Consider the following 18120-nt stretch of genomic DNA (forward strand, 5'->3'; position numbering starts at 1 on the left):
CCCCCCTCTCGGATTTCCGGCCACTTCCCGGGCGGGCACGCCCGCTGCTGCTGCACGGGGCCGATTCGGTTTCACTCCCCTTTTCGCGCGGCTCCGCTTCTTGCGGGGCGTGGTTCCCGCGGCGCTCGCTGCGTCTCCCGCTGCACCGGGCGGGCGGAGCTGGTTCCTGCCGGGCCCAGGCGGCAGGCACAGGCTGAAACGCACCCGGCGCAGAGCCGCCCAGCGCGGCAGGGTGGGAGCGAGCCAAGGCAGAGCTTCCCGAAAGCCAGGCGGCGTCACACCACCGCACATGTGGGGCGGATCTTACCGTGGTAGGAGATGGGGGTGGGCAGGGACCTGGGCGGTCAGCGAATCCCACCCCCTGCTCAAAGCAGGACCAGCCCCAGCTAAACCATCCCAGCCAGGCTGTGTCAAGCCGGGCCTTAAACACCTCTGAGGATGGAGACTCCACCACCTCCCTAGGTAACCCCTTACAGGGCTTCACCACCTGCAGAGGGAAAGTTTTTCCTAATATCCAACCTAGACCTCCCCCACTGCAACTTGAGACCATTGCTTCTAGTTCTGTCATCTGCCACCACCGAGAACAGCCTAGCTCCATCCTCCCTGGAACCTCCCTTTCAGGTAGTTGAAGGCTGCTATCAAATCCCCCCTCGTTCGCCTCTTCTGCAGACTAAACAAACCCGGTTCCCTCAATCTCTCCTCATAAATCATGTGCTCCAGCCCCCTCATCATTTTTGTTGCCATCCGCTGGACTCCCTCCAATTTGTCCACATCCTTCCTGTAGCGGGGGACCCAAAACTGGACATAATACTCCAGATGTTGCCGCACCAGTGCCAAATACAGGCAAACAACCCACTGACTAGATTTCTTAAAAATAGACCTACCATTTGCTTCCTTTGGCCAATAACACTTTTGCAGTGAGACCCAATCTGGTGTTTGATTTCAGCGGGAGTTTTGCCTGGTTTACTAAGAACTTCGGGAGCTGCCCCATTGTATTTATTATAGGAATGGCTGAACTTTATGAGCATGACCCACAACTTGAAACTGTCCATCCTAAGCAAGAGCTGAGGTGATGCCCAAGAAAAAAGACAGAGTGTACGTGTGAGTCTGAGAGACAAGAGACCCCATTTCACCATAGCTCATTGGAACTCTGTGTTGTTTCAAAAGCCTCTTTTATCATTTGGGGCTGCATCAGACTTTCATTCAGTCCAGAATAGTTATTTCCTTTATTGACATCCGTGCTTGGTTCACACCAGAGGATAGAGTCTGCTGCTCTCAGGCAATGGAAATTACTTTTTCAGTTCAAATGATAAAAGCTCATTGCTTTTAGTGCTGGATTCTGAGATTCAAACCCAGCTGAAGACCCAAATGGAGGAAGAAGAGAAGAGTGTTGTTACAAATTGGTATTCAAAATGGCATGTGATTTTGTAAGAATCCACTATGGTAGTCTAGACCTGTTTACAGTAGCAAATTGGTTCATTGCCAACAGTGGGTCTGCATCTTAATGGCCAGAATTAAGGCAATATTTTGTGTTAGTTCTGTGCAGGGATTTCTAGAAGTCTTGCTTATTATTATTATTTTTTGTATCTGTTTTTCTCAATGGTTGATTTAAACTTTGGTCTAATATATTTGTAAGTTGCTTTGGTTAAGATGCTCTAGACAGTGTATTATTTTCTGTATATTAATGAGGGAGGAGAAACTCATCCTTGTTATGCTCTGTAGCCACGATTGGTGCTGGAGAAATGCCTGTTTCTTGTATTATTTGTTTTCTCTTGTGGTTCGTCCTAATCACTATAGTTGGTGGTTCTAGTCAGGCCCCATCATTTTCTCCCGCTGGTAGAATGGATTGAATTATGCTCCTGGAAGACTTTACCAATAATTTATGGATAGGTTTTACTTCTCCCTAACTTAACGCATGCACGCCTGGACCTGGAAAGCGATGCTCCAGGAAGTCTCCAGCAGGCTATAAAAGCATGACTGTCGCCAATCCCAGATGTCCAAAGAATCAGGAGTCAGGCTCCGAAAATCACGAAAACAGTGTTAGAAATCATGAGATTTTTTTAATTTTGTTTTTCAATTTAACGTTTCTTTTACATTTCTTTGCAGTCCGGCTTTTTTGAGCTTTCCGGGTGCACGTCAGTCACGTTCCTCTGCACGGGTGAAGGCTGCACCTTTACTTGTTAATACACACGAAAGCTGAGATTTCTTTTTTCTCCCACATACTCCTCGGTCTCTGGGAGCTTTCAGTGAAACATCAAATATTGTGGGCGACCCTATTAAAAACACCCCCTGCCCCCACGAGCTGACAACCCTCACTTATAGTCCAGCGCAGGGACCAGGCTGTGGTGGGGGGCTCTGACTGGTCCTGCGGGAGGTGGGGGGCAGGCGGGGGGCCCAGCCAGTGACCATGGAGGAGGGGACGCATAGGAGGCCCTGACAGGGACGGGGCTGAGAGGACGAAGAGTTCGCGTCCGGCAGGGTGCAGTGTTGATAGGGAGGGGAAAAGGCGCTCGTGGGCCTCTCGGCCTCGATTGAAATCTTATTTCTGATTGGTTGGTGGCGCGCCTGTCCAATCAGCGAGCAGCTCATTCATAAACCTCGGGGCCACAAGGGGGGGGAGAGAGGGTGTTATCAGCAAACTGGCGGCTGATTGGCTGAGCCTAGCCTCAGGGATCCCCAGGGCGGCGAATGGAGGCTTGTGATTGGCTAGCCGTCTCGCCTCCCGGGGGGCTCCAGACCCTTTTATTCCTTCTGGGCCCCGCCCACGCCGCCGATTGGCCCGTGGAGCAGGATGGCATCACTTCCTCCTGCTGCCGGCGAGGCCGTTGCAGGGAGGAGGAGGAGACCGGAGCGAGCTGGAGAGGCGCCCACCAGGCCCGAGACGGACGGCTCCCCCCCCGCCCGGAGACACAGAGCCGCGGGAGGGGAGGGGACTGCACGGCGCAGGTGAGGCAGGCCCGGGGCGGCGGGCGGGGCAGGCTGCGTAGGTGCGTGCGTACGCGCGGGGCCGTTTGGTTGTCCGGTTGGCTGGCGCGCGCGCGCGAGACAGGGGAGCGGTGGGGCCGGCCCGGCGCGCGCTGGCCGGGGTGGTTTGTTCTTGTCAGCGCTTGTCTCGCCGATGGGGGTGGACTCGGGGGGAGGGGGGCCAGCACGCGCGCGCCTCACTGCGCATGCGCCGGGGTCTGGGAGACGGCGAGATTTTAGTGTCGCCGTCACCAGACAGTCTGAGCGGGAGGGGCGTGGCCTCGGCGGGCTGGTGAGTGACAGGGCGGGGGCCCCCCTCCCCCATCCTCAGGTGGCTCCCCCCTCAGGTTGTCCCCCCCTCAGGCTGCCCCCCTCTCCTCGGCCCCCCCATCCCTTGTCCACCTGCCCCCCTGCAGTGGCAGACCTGTCCCCTCCCCCCCGCAGCCTCCCCTCACCTGCCTGCCCTGAGCCTTCCCTTCAGGCGCCCATGATCTCCCAGACCTCCCCCCCCCCCCGCGCTGGGCCGGTTCCCCTTCCTTTCTTATTTTCTTTGTAGTGGGTAAAACAACTTCTTGAGGAAAATTACCCCCCCCCATTCCCCAAGGCTGGGGGGAGCTGTAGTGAAATCCCCCCTGGGGGGGCACCCCTGAGCGAGGGGGAGGATGTCTAGTGAAAACCACCTGCGCTGAGGGTCTGTTTCGTGCAGGTGCGGGTGCGGTGTCTTATATGAGGAGTGGGCTGGCGCGCTCACTCGCAGTCTCCAACCATTTGTGCTGGGAGCCCTGCTGAGTCCTCACGTATGTGCCGCTTGGTAACTGGTGCAGTGTGCACCTGAAGCTTGTCGTAGATGCATGGGAAAGTAATTACTGAGCCCGGTCCGGTCACCCTGAAGTGAGCAAAGTCTTGGTGAATTCACTGTGCTGGCTACTTGGGTGACTGAGGGACTGTAACACTGAGCCACAAGTCATTGGTTACTGCTACCGAACCAATCCGTGGTGGTTCCATAAGAACATTTATGTAGATGATAGAAAATGTGGTGTGTGTTATAATCAGAAAAAGAAACACAGCTAATGGATAATGTGTAATTTGCAGAAAACCAATGGGAGCTTTTTTTAATACTCATGTCAACCTTTATACTCATGTCATCATATAGATATTCGCTTGGCAGCTTCAGATTTTTGTCCGCTCACACAAAATTGTCACTTTCAAGATGTGGTTCATGCCATTGAGACCTCTAAGCCAGGAGGGAATGAGGTATTCCAAAACAGCATTTGACATATTTCAGAATCTAGTGAAATGAAGTTGGCATTTGATTTCTGCTGCAAGATTATGAAACACTTTTTTAAAACATGTGATTCTAAATAAATCGTGATGAAGTATGAGAGGCAGAGTTTTGCAGATTTTTTATTTGCTTCTAGAATAGTGACTGATAAAAGGTGTGAAATGTAATGTTGTATATCTGCAGTTATTTCTCATGTCAGGGTAGTGTAGAGATAATTCTAAATCTGTACAGCTATGAGTGACTAGCTGTTCAAGTAGGTGTGAAGCAAATGTTGATGTAGCTTAGTTCTTCAGTTTGACTCCAGGTTGCCTTTCTAGCGTACTCAAACATTTGTAACAACTATCCCTCCCCTTCCGCTCTCCCTCCGCCCCATCTTCCCCACTTCTGGTTTGGTTGTTTGCAGATTTCAGAGAATAAAAATAATTTTAGGTGATTTGTTTTATGCTACTGCTGGCTTGTATTTATAATGTTGAACTAGTTATAGCAGGTATATGGAAAGTACAACAAATGATACATTATGTTGTAAAACAAACTGCCAAAGTAAAAAGGGATAGCTGTCTGTAGACTGTATGGAGGTCATTCAGGAACTGCATTTTTGTGGTGATTTCAAATGTGAGCATTATTTTTGTTTCGTTGATATGATTGAGGATCTGTATTTTCTTATACAAATGTACTATCAAAGATAAACTCTGCAAAGATCAAACTAATAACCATGCTTCTACTGTTAACACTTTGATATACTATTGAAATATGTAACAAAGCACAGGGAGCCTGTATATAGTGCTGTCTGTGTTCTAAAGTTAGGTAGCCTGTTGCTACTTTTTTCTATTAGCTTTGTTGTGTCACTGTTTAAATTATTCAGTGATTGAAACTGTTCATTTCTAGTTCATTATGTCCCATAATTAAAAGTAATTAGTTTAGACATAGCTAAATTTATTTGAACATATGATAAACTGTTTTTTTTTTTTTTTTAAAGGGAAAACGCCAGGTTGAGGTTTTAGAAGAGTTAAGAAATACAAAATTATAGTTGTTACTTCAACCAAAAATATTTTTATTAATTAGTACATGCTAAAATGTCTGGAACCATTTCTTTCTGCTTTTGGTTGTGTCAAACCTCCAAAAGTGCATGAGAGGCTATGGTATGTTTCAGGAAGCAAGTGATGATGCTGACTCCTTCACAGAGCTTCCCTTCGGCTGAAAGGTTATGCCATTGCTGTTAATCTTGGAATCCGTACTTTCAGTAACTTTTAAATGGTGATAAAATGTTACAGACAAAAGCTCTACTGAGCCATGTCTCAGCCTCTCCTGGAGGGTCGAGGTGACAGGAGCAGCTTTGGCAGTGCAGTTTATCCCTCTGATTGCCAACCAAGTGCAGCTCACCCTCCCCTGAAACTGGGGAGTTAACCATTGAGCTACACCGACAGCCAACCCTGTATTAAAAAAACCAAACTGACACAACACCAACACCCTATGAAACTGACACAAACATTTAGTAATAAGGTTGCTAATTTGATTACGTTTGGGTACATGTTATCTGTTGGAGATGGAAGTGAAAACCTGATGGAATGTTTCACAGACAATGTTGTTGGCAGTGTGAAAGTGACAGAGAATACAGGAGATGATTCCTTTAACTTATTTCCATGCTTTTAAGGTGTTTGGGTGGACAGGGTATGGCCAAAGGCAACCTTAGCTGTCACAAAATTAAGATTTTTATTTGTGTTTAAACAGGATATAACTTTAGAACTAGTGACCTGTTTAGCTGTTTGTTCAAAGAGTTAATTCACTGAAAGTGTCAACATCTTTGACATTTTTCTCCGTGGCATATTTAAAAAAACGTGTATTCTTGATTTTAACATATTGACACTTTCATTATTTAAATATCTGGACTTAAGTGTCCATTACAGTCTCCAAAGGAGTTTTCTATGAGTTTTGGGTCTTTTGGCACATTAGGGTTCTTTAATATAACTTGGGCATCTTTTCCTGTATCGTCTGCTAGGGATTCCTATAGTTTGGGTCTGGCACATCAAATACATTTTAAATATTGAAGGTTTTAGAGAGATACGGAGGGAGTGAGTCCAAATAGTAAACTGCCAGCTGTTGGATGGCAATCAGGAAGCAAACAAATTGTAATACTGATAATGACTTTATCTGTTTGCCAAGCTCCCTTTGTTAAACTGAATATCAATGGCATATCCGAGACAGTTGACACTAGGTTTCCCCTCTTATGATACAAAACCATCACACTATAAATGCCTTCTTTAACCCATGTCATTTGGGGGGGAGGAGGTAAAGCTTCTGTTTGTAATCTTTCTTTGGACCAGTTCTTTCAGTTATGATCAGATATGTCCAAAAGGATAGTTGGTGTAAAAACTCTGAATGTCTTTTTAATTCTCACATTGGCTTTTGACACAGCAATAACATAATTAGACTGTGATGAAAACCTAAGGAATATTTTTTTAAGCTTTTGGAAAAAGCTACCCTTTTAAGTTGACATGTCATTCTTATAAAAAAAAAAAAAACAAGCATAGATTTATTAAAATGGAAAAAGTAGTGAGTGGGAAAGGGTTTAATTTGACCCCAAAACAAGTATTCATTCGTTGAAAATCTTTCAGACTAACTTTGTAACTTTTTTTGAAACTTAAGGGTTGCCTAATGAAGTCAAATTCCTTTTACCACATCTTCTTTGGTTTAGAAGTGAAGTGTATAAAGCTCAATACCTGGTATTTATTGCCTATATTAAAATAGAATGCTTTGCCTCATTTATATCTGAATGCATGTAACTGTAACTCTGTACTCTCATGATGTGCTTATGCATGTGTAGAGTTATGCACTATGAAACTATTCAGTACATGGTTTGAGTCTTACATAACATTTTGAAGTAAATGCACGGAATTGTAAACCAATGTAAACATAAAACTCCTTAAATTAGGAGACTGTTTCTTAATTTTGACTCCTTTCCTAAGATAAATATGTTTTTGTGATTTGGCAGTCCTCTCTTAGCTGTTCCTGTAGGGTCTGGTAATCTCTGTCATATAATATGCTGCAATATTACAATCGGTCTGTTTAAAAAAACAAAACAAAACCAAAAAACCACCTATTATCATTATAATCCGAAAGAAACAGGGAAAAATTGCTTTTTTGGGGGGGGGGGGGGGGGACAAGGGTCAGTCTATAACACATCGAGATCTAGTTTAAATTTACAAGTGTATTAATGGAAACTTAAAACTCCCCCCACTGAAGGAAGCAGAGTGTGTACTGTCCCCTTCTGGCTCTGGTAGGTCACTAGGTCTGGTTCAGCATAGGTGAAAAAAATTTTGGACACTTGCTAGCTAGAAGCTCCTATTCGGGTTCCAGGCTCACCCACGGCTAAAAGCCTCTCCCCTTTTAGGAGAGGAACTACTGGGACTCAACTGATTATGGGGGACAACAAATGAGAAAACAGGAACAGGCGTGAAGGTCAAAAGGTTAAACGGAGGGAACCTGAGGGGGACACGGAGCAAAGAACTGTTCCTCAAAAGTAGCTAAGGAGTCAGTGGATGCGGCCCAGATCTCCTGAGACACAATCCAGTGCTTTGACCATGAGACCATCCTTTCTCTTCCTCTGTTTTTTACCTTGGGCATTGTGCATGAACTTCCTTTTCCAGTTTGATTTGAATGTATATTTGTAAAAGGTTAAGGTTGCAAAGACAAGCACTCAAAAGTTAGAAAATGCCAGTATATGTTTGTCCGTCTGAATTTGGCCCCCTTATGTGTATGCATTGATAATCTTTGATTATATAATTGCATACTGTCCCATCCTTGCTCCCCTCCCATAGAGCCCCTCCCTCAATCACTAGATGGGTAGTTATTCAGTATTTCTTTCATCGTCCTCATTCAGTGTAATATGAGTGTGACATAATTAACGCCAATAAACATGGCATTAATGATGTTGCAGACAAAATAGATCTTGTCATAGTAATTTGATATCTCTTTTTTTGAAGAGACTACAGATTTGGTTGATAAGGTAAATTTTGTTGGTTTTGTACTATCATAGTGCTTAGGAACCCTAGTCATTGTGATTGGCATGGTACAAACACATGTAACAGACTTCTGTAAGGTATTGGACTTGGTATCATATGATCTTTTGATTAAGAAACTAGAATTATACAAAATGAATATGGTACATGTTAAATAGCTTAAAAACTGGCAAATAGGTTGGGATTGGTTATCAGCTCTATGGTAATTCATATTTTTATGAATGATCTGGAAAAAAACTTAAAATCATGACCATTAAAGTTTGCAGATGACCCAAAGAATGGGGGAGTGGTAAATAATGAAGTGGAGAGCTGATTGAAACAGAGCAATATGGATCCCTTGGTAAGCTCAATGTAAACAAATGACATGTTTCAGTATGGCCAAATGTTAAGATCAGACATCTTGGCACAAAGAATGCAGGAGGGGGGACTCTTATCGTGGGAAGCAGACTCTGAAAAAGGCTTGAGGGTTATGATGGATAATCAACTAAACATGAGCCCACAGACTGACTCTGTGGCCAAAAGGGTTAATGTGATTGTTGGATATATTGTATAAACCGGAGAGTATCGAGTACGAGTGGGGAGGGTTTTATTATCTCTGTATTTGGCTCTGGTGCAACTGCTACTGGAAGTCTGTGTTCAGTTCTGATGTGTTTTTAATGGTGAGGGTAATTAACCACTGGAATAGCTTACCAAGGGTTGCGGTGGATTCTCCATCATTGGTAATTTTTAAATCAAGATTAGGTGTTTTTTCTAAAAGAGATGCTCAAATTCAAACAGGAATTAATTTAGGGAAATCTTATGGCCTGAGTTAAGAAGGAGATTATAATCTACCAGTGTGTAGTCCCAGTCCTCATTTGACAAACCCTGCACTTAATAGAAAATTATCAGTATCCTCATGGGCATTTCTGTGGTGCTCTCCATAGAATGTCTACTTCACAAACATTAATATGTCTTCAAAACACCCCTATGAGATAAAGGTCAAAATTGTCAAGGTTCTTCTAATTTTGGGTGCCTGCTTGAAACCTTAGGGTTTTCAGAGTATTTAGTGTTTTCATAATACTTTATATATTCAGAGCACAGCTCCAGTTGACTATAATTGTAGTCACGAACTCTCAGCAAATCTGGCTGCAGGTGTTTTGTTTTGGGCACTCAGAAAATGAGGAACCCACAATAAACAGTCAGCTGTGAATATTTTGACTTGTATGACTTGTCCAGCATCACACAGCAACTCTGTGGCAGAGGCAGGGATAGAATTCAATTCTCTAGAGTGGCTTTTAGCATCCTTAGCCATTAGAATATCCTTTCTCTTCCTACAGTCCCCTGCTATATTCACTTTGCACCTTCCAACTTCTGCAATAAATGAACTCTATAGACAACAGCCTAATTCGCTATGGAATCCTGATTCATTTCCAGAGAACCGTCCAATCTGTGCACTGAATGAGGTGGGGGTCCTGTGAAAAGTGTAGTAGGTGATAATTTAATTAAAAATGATCATAGTGCAGACACACACAGGGACTGAATTGTGCGACCTTAATTTGAGCATTTCCTAACTTCTGAGTACTTGACTGCAACTTTAAGGTTCTTCTAATGTGAATCTTATGTGACTTCCAATTTTTTTTAATTTAGTTCCACATGATACAAATTTAAAAAAAAAAAACAAAAAACCCCCAAAAAACCCCTTCAAATTGAATCATTAATAGAATTTGGACCTTTAGGTCCACAGCACAGTCCTCTATCACTTGAGCTAATGGAGTAACCAGTAGTAGTAGTACGTTATCATCTTTGCTGATAGCAGAGAAATGCAGAGATGGAAAATTCCAGGTTTTGTAGAGGAGTATTACCTAGTGATTATAGATCCTTCTGTCTTTCCCCCGTTCTCCTGTCTGCTTCTCCCTCTCTCCTATCCAATCCATCCGCCTCTTGCCCCCACCACATCCCTCTACCTCCTTCCTGCCCTCTGATTTGTGCAACACCCTGCCTTGTTCCTCACCCCTCTGCATTCTTGGCAGGCAGTTTCCTCCTCCATGCTGCCTGGGTGCCAACATAGGAGCCATTGAGAACACAAGCAAGACAGGCTCCCTGCTCTCAGTTCTCATGGCTGCTTGGGAGGAGCAATTTCAAGGAAAGACCTGGGCTGGAGCATGCTCAGTGTAGATGGAATCTGCAGAGACCATAACTGCTACACTCTTTATTGACCATGCACTGACTGATATTTTGCAGAGGTTTATAACATGGCTACATTTGGGTGAGTTTTTACTGGGGCTGCAAAAAGCACATCTTTAACCCGGTTGTGACCCCTTCTCCTCCTCCTCCCCCCAGTCAAACTTCAGACCCCTTTCTTCAAGGTACGAAGGTGCTAGAGCTTCAGTGAAATGGTTACAATAATTTTTTAGCATGAGGAAACAACATATATTCTCCTAATCCTGTTCTTAGAAACTGCTGAACTGTTTTAGGCTAAATTTTGCTGGAAAGTATTAGCTAAGGCAGAGAACTGGCATGGAAATTTCTGCCTGAAGGGTTAAAGTTTAGTGAAGTTACAAGCAACTGAAAGTGGGGTCTTTATAAAGGAAAATGTTAGGCACCTTATATAGGCTGTTACCAGTTCTGCCTATAATAGGATTGATATTCACCAAGGGAAAGTCATGCCTGACCAACCTGATTGCTTTCTATGAAGCGGTGACTGGCTCTGTGGATGTGGGGAAAGCGGTGGATGTGATATACCTTGACTTTAGCAAAGCTTTTGATACGGTCTCTCACAGTATTCTTATCAGCAAGTTAAAGAAGTATGGGTTGGATGAATGGACTATAAAATGGATAGAGAACTGGCTAGAGCATAGGGCTCAATGAGTAGTGATCAGTGGCTCCATGTCTAGCTGGCAGCCGGTCACAAGCGGAGTGCCCCAGGGGTAGGTGCTGGGGCTGGTTTTGTTCAACATCTTCATTAATGATGTAGAGGATGGGGTAGATTGCACCCTCAGCAAGTTTGCAGATGACACTAAGCTAGGGGGAGTGGTAGATACCCTGGAAGGTAGGGATAGGATACAGAAGGACCTAAACAAACTGGAGGATTGGGCCAAAAGAAATCTGATGAGGTTCAACAAGGACAAGTGCAGACTCCTGCACTTTGGACGGAAGAATCCCATACACAGCTACAGACTGGGGACTGATGAGCTAGGCAGCAGTTCTGCAGAAAAGGACCTGGGGGTAACAGTGGATAAGAAGCTGGATATGAGTCAGCAGTGTGCCCCGGTTGCCAAGAAGGCTAATAGCATATTGGGCTACATTAGCAGGAGCATTGCCAGTAGATAGGATTATTGACCGATTAACCCTGCAGGTTAATCAGATCTGATTATTCCCTTCTATTTGGCATTGGTGAGGCTGCATTTGGAATATTGTGTTCAGTTTTGGGCCTCCCACTACAAAAAGGATGTGGAGAAGTTGGAGAGAGTCCAGCGGAGGGGAACAAAAATGATTAGGGGGCTGGAGCACAAGGCTTATGAGGAGAGGCTGAGGGAACTAGGCATATTGAGTCTGCAGAAGAGAAGAATGAGGGGAGATTTGATAGCAGCCTTTAACTACCTGAAAGGGGGTTCCGGGGAGGATGGAGCTAGGCTGTTCTCAGTGGTGGCAGATGACAGAACAAGGAGCAATGGTCTCAAATTGCAGTGGGGGAGATCTAGGTTGGACATTAGGAAAAAGTTTTTCACTAGGAGGGTGGTGAAGCACTGGAATGGGTTACCTAGAGAGGTGGTGGAATCTCCATCTTTAGAGGTTTTTAAGCTGCGGCTTGACAAAACCCTCACTGGGATTATTTAGCTGATCTTTGAGCAGGGGGTTGGACTAGATGACCTCCTGAGATCCCTTCCAACTCTATGATTCTATGATAAGTAGTTGGAAACTACATTAGAGCAAATCCTGGGAGAAAAAAGTGAGCCTAGCAGAAGCTGCAGTTTTTCTATTCTCCTTCACAAGGAGCATAAGTATTATATTAATCTGGTGGTGGTCAGTACAAGATCAGTTATTGATAGTTTGCCTCTGAGCCACTTGCCTTCAAATTTTTAACCTTGGTTCACTGTGTTATAAATAGGTCAGCCATTTTTGTCTTACATTTTCCTCTTTTATTTTGTAGGATCATGGATTTTCCAGGACATTTTGAGCAAATCTTTCAGCAGCTAAACTACCAGCGTCTTCATGGTCAACTTTGTGACTGTGTCATTGTGGTGGGGAACAGGCATTTCAAAGCCCATCGCTCTGTTTTGGCAGCATGCAGCACACATTTTCGAGCTCTTTTTACTGTAGCAGAGGGAGACCAGACCATGAACATGATCCAGCTGGACAGTGAGGTAGTGACAGCCGAGGCCTTTGCTGCTCTGATCGACATGATGTATACCTCCACGCTCATGCTTGGAGAGAGCAATGTTATGGATGTCTTGCTGGCAGCTTCTCACTTACATTTGAACTCTGTTGTTAAAGCATGCAAACACTACCTTACTACAAGGACATTGCCAATGTCGCCACCAAGCGATAGAGTTCAAGAACAAAATGCACGCATGCAAAGATCTTTCATGCTTCAACAACTTGGACTGAGTATAGTGAGCTCTGCATTAAATTCCACCCAGAATGCAGAGGAACAACAAAATACTATGAGCTCATCAATGAGAAGTAACATAGAACAGCGCACTACTTTTCCTATTCGGCGTCTCCACAAACGTAAACAGTCTTCTGAAGACAGGGCCAGACAGAGAATCAGGCCGACCATAGATGAATCCATCATTTCAGATGTTACCCCAGAGAGTGGGCAGTCAGTAGTTCATTCACGGGAAGAATTTTTTTCACCAGATTCACTGAAGATTGTGGACAATTCTAAAGCTGATATTGTTACCGATAACCAAGAGGATAATACCATTATGTTTGATCAGTCTTTTGGCGCCCAAGAAGATGCTCAAGTGCCCAGTCAGTCTGACAACGGTGGAGGAAACATTTCACAAATGTCCATGGCATCTCAGGCAACACAAGTGGAAACTAGCTTTGACCAGGAAGCTACTTCTGAGAAAAACAACTTTCAGTGTGAAAATCCAGAGATCAGTCTAAATGAAAAGGAACACATGAGGGTGGTGGTTAAATCTGAGCCCTTGAGCTCCCCAGAGCCTCAAGATGAAGTGAGTGATGTGACTTCCCAAGCAGAAGGCAGTGAGTCTGTTGAAGTGGAGGGAGGAGTAGTGAGTGCAGAAAAGATAGAACTGAGTCCTGAAAGTAGCGATCGTAGCTTTTCTGACCCACAGTCTAGTACTGATAGGGTTGGGGACATCCATATTTTGGAGGTGTCAAATAATCTGGAACACAAGTCTACTTTCAGTATATCAAACTTTCTGAATAAGAGCCGAGGCAGCAATTTTGGTGCTAATCAAAATGATGACAACATTCCAAATACAACCAGTGACTGCAGAATGGATGGGGACGCCTCTTATTTAATGAGTCCAGAGTCTGGGCCTCCTAATGGTCATTCCTCTGCTACTGTGTCTCATGTGGAGAATCCATTCAATGAACCTGCAGACTCTCATTTTGTTAGACCTATGCAGGATGTAATGGGTCTTCCCTGTGTACAGACTTCTGGATACCGGGCAGTAGAACAGTTTGGCATGGACTTTCCAAGGTCTGGCTTGGGACTACACTCTTTATCAAGGGCAATGATGGGCTCTCCAAGAGGTGGAGCTAGTAGCTTTCCTGGCTACCGTCGCATAGCCCCCAAAATGCCTATTGTGACCTCTGTTAGAAGCTCCCAAATGCAAGATAATACATCAAATTCCCAAATGATCATGAATGGGACCACTTCCTCTTTCGAAAACGGGCATCCTTCCCAGCCTGGTCCACCGCAGTTGACCAGGGCATCTGCTGATGTTCTTTCAAAATGTAAGAAGGCCTTATCTGAGCACAATGTCTTGGTTGTAGAAGGTGCTCGCAAATATGCCTGTAAAATCTGCTGCAAGACTTTCTTGACCTTAACAGACTGTAAGAAGCACATCCGTGTGCACACGGGAGAAAAGCCTTATGCTTGTTTAAAGTGTGGCAAACGGTTCAGCCAGTCCAGCCATTTGTATAAACATTCCAAAACTACCTGCCTGCGGTGGCAGAGCAGCAATCTACCCAGCACTTTGCTTTAATCCTTCCCCCCCACACCCATCAAAATAATGCCAATACAGATTGTAAGAACATGAACTATGTCTGGAATATTAACACTATTTTGTTCAAGACTGCAGATTAAGAAGCTGCCCTTGTAGTAAACACTTGTGTAATTGTGCGCCTCCCCTCCCCCCCCAACACACACACACACACACACACACACAAAAAGTAAAATGCGGATAATACCATACCTACCTCACAGGGGTGTTGTGAGGCTTAAACAACTGTTTGGAAGCGCTTTGAGATGCTCTGAAGGAGGCACTATAGAAGTATTAAGTATTATTATTATTATGTAAATGCAGGTCTTGGGCTCATGGGGATACAATCCCTAAAACCAAGTAGTTCATTTGCTGGGGAGGAAGAGGTAGGAGGGAATGGGTGAAAATGTAGCCAGCTCCTAATTATGTTAAAGTAGCACGTTTCAAGGATGAGGAACTGAAGTGCAAATTTTTTTTAGGAATTTTGTAAAATTGTGAAAGTGTTTAAATAACTTGTAAAATAAGTTGATACATTATGTGTATGAACAAAAATGCAAAGAGCTCTTTACTGTTACTAATGCAGATTGCATATCCTTAAAGAAAACCAATCTTGGATGCACCTGTCTACCATAAAATGCTTTAAAATGTTAATTATGAAAATAGTTTTAGGGGTTCTGAATGTATTTTTGGGTGTTTTGCAGTAATGGACACTGTAATGAAGGTGCTTACCTTGAGTCCAAGACAAGTAACATTTGGACTGTTAGATGTATATATACTTTGAGTACAGCAAGATCTCCTAGATGTTTCACCAATTTTTTTCTGTAAAAACTTGTAATGAGTGATAAGTGATGTACTGTTTCTGTATGTGCTATTCTTAGCAGTATTTTAACCAACTTGTATTTCATATGTTAAAATTCCATATACATAGATGTCTGAAAAGAGCTTGTTATTGTCTACTTTATTTTAAATGGGAGATATGATTTGTGGTGGCTTCTTTTACTGTGTAAGATAGTCTGTTACCTTTTCCAGATGCTGACAGTCAATCTGATCCATGTTATTGTGTAAGCAGACTATCCTTTTCTGATGCTCTTATCTTCAGGCTTTTTAATTTCCTTCTCCATGTACTTATTGTTCTCCCAATCATGGATTGTTCCTCAGATCAAAGTAGTCAGGAATGAGAGCCTGTCTTGCCGTATTCATATGCATCTCTATATAAAATGTAGCAGATGATTTTAATTCTTCAATTTAGAGGAGTATCATAAATGTACTTTCCCACAAGTAAAAATCCAACACAGATTTGATTTAGAAATATCACTGTACACCTTGTAAAACAAGTTCAGTAATCTTTATGCTTCCAGTTAATCACACAGATCTTACTTTAATTTAATTTCCTCCTCTTTGATACTACTGTAACTAATACTTCTTGCAGTTTGTGTGTGTGGTTTGGTTTTTTTAAGATGCACATGAACCAACTCCTGGAGTTCAACATACTAGGGGTCTATAAACATTTTGGAGCAATTCTACTGATAAATGTTACTCTGTTTATGTGGAATCTGAGTCAGTGCTTCAGCATATCTGTCATAACCAGAAGTGACTGATCATGAGCATCTACTATAGCTAGTCCACAGCAGCAGTTGCTTTTTTTTTTTTTTTTTTGAATACAGAAAAAGCATTTGCAAACTTTCCAACCTCCTCCTCTTCAATCTGTTCTGTGTAGCAAACTCATTCTGTATGTTTCTGTCTGACCTCGATTAAACCTATGCTATTTTTTCAGTAGGGATGATGGCACCCTGCAAAATCTTCGACTTATTTGAATAAAAGCTGAAAATTAAATCCTTATTCCTCAGTTCTGTAGCTAGTTTAGTTTTGAGTGACTGAGACAGCTGAAGCATGGGAACTTAAACAATCATGGTCAGTACCAAAGGAAATATGGAACACTCTCAATATAATCATGGGACTGTGTATGAAATGATATCTGGCTGATAAAGAAATAAAATGAACTCTTTCTTCTCCAGTTTGTGGTGAGAACTGCCTAAGGCCTGTTAACATTTGAGTTGCAGCTTAAGCATCTAAGGTAAGCAGGAACTTGGAACTGTTATGAATAACATGATTCAATTCCTTTAAAACCTCCCAGTCCAATGACTGTTTTGTTTTTTAATGGTTACACTTCTGGCTTTTGGGGTTGGTTTTTTGTTTTTTTTTTTTTTTTTTTGGGGGGGGGGGGGGGGGTTTTTTTTTGGGTTTGTTTTTTTGTTTTTTTAAAGGCACCAGGGAAATGTGCCAAGTTCATGAATTAGCAATTGGAAATGCTGCATTTTATGTGGTAATCATGTTGATGTCAAGAGACTAACAGCATTAAACTAGGTCAGTCTCACTGCATCTCCATTAAAACGGGATCATCAATAAAATGCAGTATTTTCTAATTTAACCTTACGTTGATGTGTTGCCTTATTACTAACATCTTGCCTAACTTTTTCATCTGTTTTGCCTTTCCAGTTTTGTTCCAAAACCTTTTTTTCTATTTTCCAGCTGCTTTCTTTATCTAGCATCTGTGTCTAAACCCCCTTTCCCCCCACTCACAGGAATAAAGCCGAGGTGGGGGTGATTAATGCACTTAATTTGTAGAATGAATATGGACATTGTAAATGAAACCTTATTTAATTGTACTTTTGGGTCAGTTTTTACAATAAAACTTTTGTGGCTGTGTAAAAGGCCAGAGGTGGTAAGGGAGGGCTGCTCTCTATAGAAACAACAATAAAGTGGGGGGGGGGAGAAGGCATTAAAATATACATTGAGAATCTTTTAGGTGTAACAAATTTAATTTTCAGTATATGAAATTATAGTATTTATAGAAGAACATATTACAGTTTCCGTAACCCATGTCTGACTGCTTTTGCTTTCTTGGTCTTCCCGTATGAAGCAATATCTCAGAATAACACCCACTATTGAACTGACCCACCTTATACAATGAGCAATATCGAATCTCTAAACCTGATAATTATCGCAAAAATAGCCTCACCCCACTTCTGTTCAGATGTAATTGCCGAGCACTGTAGTGCAAGCGCATGTGAAGCTTCAGTATGTTTATAGTGTGATGAGAGACATCTGAAAATAAACACTACATTTTTGTGCTGAGGTGTCTGATTTGATTGAATTATTCACTTAATCCTGACTGGACCGCTGGTAGCCTGCAGTGGGTCTACCAGCCAGTGTGTTGGGATCTTCTCTGTCTGCCTGGTGGTCTCAGGGTGGAGTTGAAGGTGTTTCATTAAATGTATGATCTACAAAGTCCTAAATGACATGGGACTGGCCTACCTGAGGATTGTGTCCCCCCCGTGTCATAATGCCACAGCTGCTGTTTGCAGGGGTGCCTGAGCTGGAACGCTCTTGTAATAAAGCAGAGGGGGTGGCTGGTAGTGCATTCTCTGTGTGGGCTTCAGGACTCCGAACTTTCTCCAGAACTGTCCAGCTTTGGTGACCTTCTAGGTATACTGCAAAACACATCTCTGAGGTACTTTTGGAGAAGGCTGCAGGTATGATTCCTTGAAAATGAAGGGTCTGAAAGGAGATTTTTATAGGTGTCTGGCTGTCTGAGTTCCTATTAAAATATTTTAATTGCATTGTTAATGGTACGTTAGAGTACCGAGATCCTTGCATAGATGTCTCTTTAGCTATTTAAATAAAAAGCAAAGCAAATCCT

At 43.2% G+C, this 18120-nt stretch overlaps 1 protein-coding gene across 2 annotated transcripts; it reads left to right on the forward strand.

The window, feature by feature from the left end:
* The first annotated feature begins 218 nt into the window (after positions 1 to 218).
* ZBTB5 (zinc finger and BTB domain containing 5) lies at positions 219 to 16259 on the forward strand. 2 transcript variants are annotated; one of them, XM_067553352.1, is made up of 2 exons: positions 219 to 291; positions 12392 to 16259. In XM_067553352.1, coding segments are annotated over exons 1-2 (2034 nt in total). In that variant the 5' UTR covers positions 219 to 289; the 3' UTR covers positions 14424 to 16259. The 2 variants fall into 2 exon arrangements, with proteins under 2 accessions (XP_067409453.1, XP_067409454.1); XM_067553353.1 differs by lacking the exon at positions 219 to 291 and adding an exon at positions 2811 to 2946.
* Positions 16260 to 18120: the final 1861 nt, after the last annotated feature.

This window comes from Emydura macquarii, unplaced genomic scaffold, assembly GCF_026122565.2.
Source record: "Emydura macquarii macquarii isolate MOO-44397 ecotype Brisbane River unplaced genomic scaffold, CSIRO-AGI_Emac_v2 contig_1451, whole genome shotgun sequence".
Lineage (NCBI taxonomy): Eukaryota > Metazoa > Chordata > Testudines > Chelidae > Emydura > Emydura macquarii.